This window comes from Protomyctophum parallelum (genome assembly GCF_964188405.1).
Source record: "Protomyctophum parallelum genome assembly, chromosome: 16".
Classification (NCBI taxonomy): domain Eukaryota; kingdom Metazoa; phylum Chordata; class Actinopteri; order Myctophiformes; family Myctophidae; genus Protomyctophum; species Protomyctophum parallelum.
In genome coordinates, this window is record NC_139711.1 from 43,790,902 (window position 1) to 43,798,033 (window position 7,132).

The 7,132-nt window shown below is 42.0% G+C and overlaps 1 protein-coding gene across 2 annotated transcripts; it reads right to left on the bottom strand.

Moving 5' to 3' along the window:
* Nucleotides 1-1,647: 1,647 nt before the first annotated feature.
* On the bottom strand, nucleotides 1,648-4,655 carry LOC310873109 (uncharacterized protein; the record flags this gene model as incomplete). Of its 2 annotated transcripts, XM_083785405.1 has the most annotated exons (3): nucleotides 2,251-2,389; nucleotides 2,003-2,155; nucleotides 1,648-1,743 (listed from the first exon to the last, which is right to left on the bottom strand). In XM_083785405.1, exons 1-3 carry the CDS (start codon nucleotides 2,335-2,337, stop codon nucleotides 1,648-1,650), a joined length of 336 nt encoding a protein of 111 aa, XP_083641531.1. In that variant the 5' UTR covers nucleotides 2,338-2,389. The 2 variants fall into 2 exon arrangements, 1 of the variants encoding a protein (XP_083641531.1); XR_014570457.1 differs by lacking the exons at nucleotides 1,648-1,743; nucleotides 2,251-2,389 and adding an exon at nucleotides 3,747-4,655 and having other exon boundaries at nucleotides 2,020-2,155.
* Nucleotides 4,656-7,132: the final 2,477 nt, after the last annotated feature.

A 7,132-nucleotide genomic window follows, 5' to 3' on the forward strand; every position in this document is an offset into this window, starting at 1 on the left:
CTAAATTAGACCCAAGTAGTGAGTCACAACAGTGGCTGAATGTTGACAATCTAGTCTACCCCCTATGAAATGGTGCAAAGCAATGTACAACGTCCACTCTATGAAATGGCTATGCCACCATTTAGTGGACAGTATTTTCTGAATCAGAATAAATCTTTATCACATCACAAGGTGGGTAAAATTATTAGTTGAGAAGGCGTTTTTGCAGTCAAAATAGAGGCATAAAGTGCATAATATAACTAATTGCATAACATGATACATGAAACCATTTAGTGGACAGTATTTTCTAAATCAGAATAAATCTTTATCACATCACAAGGTGGGTAAAATTATTAGTTGAGAAGGCGTTTTTGCAGTCAAGATAGAGGCATAAAGTGCATAATATAACTAAATTGCATAACATGAAACCATTTAGTGGACAGTATTTTAATGCATTATGAGTTATATCTGGTAGCCTACCAGTATTTACTATTCATCCTAATTATTCTATCTTTAGGTGTGTGGAGTACACTTCCCAGATGGGAGGCCAACAAAAGAACACCCGTATCCAGTTCTGCAACTAGGATATAAACATGTACGTTTGATTCTCCCCTTCAAATTGACAGTTTGATGTGATTGTTTTTGGTTCAACAGATTAGGTTTATTTTGAATAAAACAATAACTTGTAGTGCATCGTTTCTTTTCCTTTCACAGGGGAGAATGACATCTGGTAGAGCCCCCCCTAAGAGAAGAGGCCTTCGGTCATCAAGCAGCAGCAGCACACAAAACGCAACAACATCAACAACAACAGAATTAAACGCAACAACATCAACAACAACAGAATTAAGAGCAGGACCTGAAGACACCAGTGATATCGGAATGGAACATATTGCAGACCACAATTACTTCCGTATCAACTCAAGGGCAAACAGTGCAACACAAACTGATGTCATGCCTCTGAAGCGTGATATTGGAATCCAGTGTCCAGAAATTATTACAGACCACAGCTACTCTACCATAAAGTTAACAAACCGTGCAACACAAACTGATCCTACACCATCATTGTCAGCCTATGACCTAGATGACAAAGATGCAAGGTTTCACACGGGCATAGGTATTGCAAGTTTTTGGCAGCTTTTACATTCCCTCATAGCTTTTCACCCACCTCCAAAGATGACCAGATTAGCAGTCCATGACCAGCTGTTACTCGTTTTAACTAGGCTACGTCTTTGTTTGATGTTCACAGACTTGGCTAAAAGATTTGGAATAAGCAAGACCTCAGCATGTGTGATCTTTTCACTTTGGAGACCAATACTTGCTAGGTTTATGAGGGAAAATGTGATTGCGTGGTTGCCTAGGGATACTCTCAGAAGAATAATGCCATCATGTTTCAGTAAAAATTATCCCAAAGCAACATGCATAATAGACTGTACAGAAATATTTGTCCAAAGGCCAAAACACTTAAGAAAGCGATCCCAAACATTCAGCAACTACAAACATCATAACACTTACAAATTATTATATTGTATTGCCCCCAATGGTTATGTGATGTTCACATCAAAACTATTTGGTGGACGGGCCAGTGACACTTTCATCACAAAGAACAGTGGTCTTCTTGAACTTCTGATTCCTGGTGATCAAATCCTAGCAGACCGTGGGTTCACCATCTCAGATGTGTTGCCTCCAGGGGTGACTCTGGCTCTCCCAGCTTTTACTCGCGGCCTCAAAGAACTTCCTGGGCATGATGTTGTGGCAACACGGCGCCTAGCAAATGTCAGAATCCATGTAGAGCGTGCAATTAGAAGGTTCAAAGGTTTTAAAATGGTCAGTTATGTCATTCAAGGTAGTATAAAACATGTTGATGACATTGTGAGTATTTGTGCTGGGCTATGTAATTTGCAACCCAAGTTAATTCAGACTGAAACTGAGCAACAAGAAACATCTGATATTGAGGAAGAAGAGGAATGTGATGTGGATGAGGATGTAAGCCTAGATGAGCATGACATGACTTGATCCTCTTTACCCCATCGAGGGGCATAGGGCGTCCACCAGAGCTCTCCATCTCAATCTCCTGGGCCTGGGCTTTTGCTTCCTGCCAGCTCATTCCAATGTTCTTTAGGTCTTGGAGAGTCTCTACTCTCCAGGTGTTTCTCAGCCTACCCAGATTCCTATTCCCCTGAGAAAGAGAAAGATGGAAAAAATTATAAACAATTATTATTAATTCTCAGTTTCCCTCCTCATGCACAATAAGTAAAATGTTTATTAGAATACCTGTATCCCTGTATCCTCTTCAAACCACTTTGTTGTCAAAGGCTCCGATGTTTGGTCATGCCTAGTGGCTACCAGCAAAGGTGCCATTCAATTTTCGTTCCACCCAGTTTTGTGGATTTTCTTTTTTGGGCACTTCAGAGGCTACTGATGATTCAGATTTCCTTTAATTTACTCCAAATAAACTACTCTGGCCCTTTGTTTGTGCAGCAATTGTCTCCCTCTCATGTTTCCCACATATCACATTTATTTTCATTACAAAGTTTACATTTGTGTTGAGCTCATGACATGCTCATGACATGGTGAGTTTTTCATTTGCTTTGTTTTGTGGCTGTGCAGTCAACACGTTATGCAAAAGAGTTCCAGGTATTTTGGATAGACCAGCCATCTCAGGGGATTGCATCCGTCTCAAAAGCTGTTACTTTCATCGAGGTCCCTGGTCTGGCCCCCTGATGTTGTCAACTGCATCAGGCCTCACATTGTCACATTGTCATCTGTGCATGCTGTGCCTGTGTGGCTGGCCGCATCTTTGATTTTGTACAGTATCCCTGCTGAATGACTGCAGCTCTTCCCTTAAGTTGGTTGGCCTAGCAGTCGCAGTTCACATCCACCACTTTGCCATCCCTCCTCTGCAAAGTTACTTCAACATGATGGTACATGATAATGTCCTGTGAGTAACACAGGTCCTTTCAGAACTGTGCTCATCATTTGGTAGCATGTGGAGTATCTTGTCAAAGTCAGGGGCCAGATAACAGTGATTGGCTTGATTGGGCACCCTCTGGGTGCACACCCTGTAGGTGCATAAATTGATTCCCTTGGCGTCTGGCTGGTGTTTGGCTGCTGCTACCATACCAGTCTTTATCTGCTTGGTTTACCAAAACCTAACTCGGTCGGTTGTGACAGCCAGCGACTAACAGAATGAGTACCTGGATTGACGACGTCAGACAGTGGCCTCCAGTTACTGATAAAGGTAATTAATTGATGGCAATCGCCAATCAGTGCTTAAACCACTGTCTTATTATTACACTGTCTAGTAGACTAGACTAGCTTTGACTATTTTCCTACACCATCTCTTTGCCAGAAAGTCACCATGGCATGCATGCGGTTAAGTTAGTATTTATCCCAATGCTGCCTGGGGTGGTTAACTTGTGTTTACTGTTTGTTGTTTGTTTGCATAATAAAAATTATGAAATGCAAATCTTAATGATCTAAGACTGTGTATTTCCTAATCATTACAGATAAGTGGTATTAATCCTATTAAAAAAACGAATGTTTTTATTTATTTTTATGATAGGTATTCAAGAATATTTCCTTCACCGACTGGCATGTGATGAACAACCCAATGCCAACTACAGGTCCCTGATAGAGGGTCAAAATTACCTGAGCTCCGGATGGGTTGGCCAGATACTCCACAGGCTACCAGATGAGGAGCACATACTCTTGAAAGGACCTGTTCGCTACTCACAGGACATTAAACAGTACCATCATGTTGAACTGACCTTGCAGAGGAGGGATGGCAAAGTGGTGGATGTGAACTGTGACTGCATGGCCAACCAAGGGAAGAGCTGCAGTCATTCAGCAGGGATACTGTACAAAATCAAAGATGCTGCCAGTCAGGGGTTCACAGGCACAGCAAGCACCGATGAGGCTTGTGTCTGGAACAGTTCCACGTGTGACAATGTGATGCCTGATACAGTCGAGAACATCAGGGGGCCAGACCAGGGACCTCGGAAAAAAATGAAAATAAAGTCAACAGCATTTGAGAAAGATGCAGATGTCATTCAGCACCTCACATCCCCTGAGATGGCTGGTCTATCCAACATACCTGGTACCCTTTTGCATGATCTGTTGACTGCACAGCCACAAACCAAAGAGGTTACTGATAAACTGCCCACATGTCACGAGCAATGTGCTCAACAAAAATGTCAACTTTGCAACTGTATTTTTGAAAGACATGTGTTATGTGGGAAACGTGAGAGGGAGAGAATTCTTGTACAATCCAAGGGCCAGAATAATCAATTTTGGCTAGATCAACGAAAAATAAGAATCACAAGTAGTGAGGCCTCTCAAGTGCCCAAAAAGGTTGACCCACAAAACTGGGTGGAACGAAAATTGAATGGCACCTTTGCCGGAAATACAGCCACTAGGCATGGCCAAACATCCGAGCCTTTGGCAAGAAAGTGGTTTGAGGAGACCACAGGAATAACTGTGGAGTGTACAGGACTTGTTGTACATGAAGAGGAAAACTGGCTTGGTGCCAGCCTTGATGGTATTATAGATGCCGATACCATCATTGAAATTAAATGTCCTACAGCCAAAAAACTTGTGGCACACAATGGCAGTCTGCTAAAAATGATTGACTCTAACAAGTACGATGTGAGGCATAAGGATGGAAAATATATTCTGAGGGAAACGGCATCAGGATTAGGGTACTATTACCAGGTACAAGTGGCGATGCATTGTGCTAAAAAAAAAAATTGTAAATTCATTGTCTGGACTCCAAATGAGCAGGTCATTGCAGATGTCCCATACAATGAAGAGTGGATTACAGAGAAAATCAGCCACCTGAAGGACGTGTATTTTCAGCACTTACTTCCAGCAATATCCACAAGGATAGCCCACGGGGTAATGAAAGTGGATGGACTAAAGTAAACTAGCCCTCTTTTGAATTTAATGAGTTTCAGTTGAGAAAATGTTTTCTGTTTTTTCTTTATTGCTCTGTAAAGCACTTTGCGCTGCATTAATGTCATCAAAGAATCCAAAAGATGCTATATTAAGTATATTATTAAGTAAAATAAATATTTTTTTGATCTGCACATGCCTGTATCTCCAACTTCATGCACAGAGGCATAACATTTTCCACATTGGATGCTGTGTCTTCACTTCAGGCCCTGCTGCTGCTTTATGACTGAATGCCTCTTCTCTTGGGGGGGGGGGGGGGGGGCTGCATTCTCCTCTGTGAAAGAAAAATAAACAGTGCTTACCTTTCTTTTTTTTAAGTTATTGGTTTTCAAAAGAAACCAAATATTAAATGAAAACAATCACACCAGACAGTAAATTTTAAGGGGGAAATTATATTTTTATCCTAGTTGCAGAACTATGGGTGTTCTTTCAATGGCCTCCCATCTGGGAAGTGTACTCAACACACCTAAAGATAGAACGATGAGGATGAATAGCTGGTACCACATAATAACAGACTCAATAACGCATAAAACATATTTTCCACTAATTTTGGGCAGATTAGTCATATGATGCACTTTATTCCTCTATCTTTTTACAGTAGCCTTCAATGAGTGAATCTTCTCAACTGATAATTAATCACAATTATGCCACGCGGCCCACGCCGCATGTGACTTATTTTGAGGAGCAGCTTAGCCTACTAAAAATTATGTTTTGATGAATTGAACAAGGTGGACCCTGTTGTAAACAAGTGTAAACAGTAATGTTTAATTGGGTCGTCCACTCACAGTTAACAGTCTTTGTATTGAGTTTGTGCTTGAAATATACTGTAATTCTGCAAACTGTTTTCAATCAATCAATCAATCAATCAATCAATCAATCAATCAATGTTATTAGCGTTAGCTTAGCCATTGTTCACATGATGCTACTGCAGTCTGTTTTACGCGATAGTTACATTTAGAGTGAAAACGTGTACATAAACATTCAGATTTCAAATATGAAGTACTCACCACGTGGGGCACGGGTGTTAGAAATGTGCTGGTACGGCGATTAGCATTGCTGCATCCCGCGTTGTTTAATAAAAGGCATTTTATCCGAGCAGTTTTTTTGTCAGGTCGAGGAAGGAGTGTTGCGCTCTGAAACAGTGGGTGTGTTCGATATATTCACGCTGACCGCACTGCCAATACAAACTAATGAGAGAGTGCGCTCCCGGTGAGAAACTGTGTATTTTCCGAACGCACCCCGTTTGAGAAAAATAACGAGGCGCTTGGATAAAAATGCCATTTATTAAACTACGTGGAATGCAGCAGTGCTAATCGCTGTACCAGCACATTTATAACACCCGTGGCACACGTAGTGAGTACTTTATATTTGAAATCTGAATGTTTATGAACACGTTTTCACTGTAAATGTAACGATCGGCGCCACGTGTTTCGCTAGCTGGACAGTGAACAGTTATTAATGACATGTAACATATTTCACCACTCAATGGGGGCTGCATGCTAGTATTATATTAATGGTAGTTAATGGCAACTAACGAAAAGTCTCAAACTTACCATGCTGTTCTTTGTGCCTGGGAAGTGGGAACAAAGTCCTCGCTTTTTGACCCACTTCTGGCGAACATCTGTCCTCTGCACTCGCAGGGAATCTAATGGCTGCCGGCGCTGCGCAGCCTGCGCTCATAGACAATCGTCATGATGAGTCAGGACGTAGAATTTGTCTCCTCCTAAGTGCATGAATTTTGCCACTACTGTTGGAGCAGGCATAAACGACACACGTTCGTCCCGATTTTTCAGGCATCTTTGTAAAGTTGTAGTGTTAGTAATTAGCGTAACGTGAGCCAACGAACACAAGTCACTTTACATTCACTGTAGTGAAAGACGTGCTGATCTCCCCCGCAGCTATGGCGGATCCGCCTACAGGAAATACGTAGGCTGCGACCATGAAACCGGTACAGAATCGGTCTATATGGGCGACTGTGGCTCAGGAGGTAGAGCAGGTCGTCCAATGATCCATGGGTCAGCGGTTCGAATCCCGGCTCCTCCTGTCTACATGTCGAAGTGTCCTTGGGCAAGACATTGAACCCCAGATTGCTCCTGATGTGCTGGTTGGTACCTTGCATGGCTTCCGCCGCAATCGGTGTGTGAATGTGTGTATGAATGGGTGAATGTTAAGCACCTTGGATAAAGGCAGCGCTATATAAATG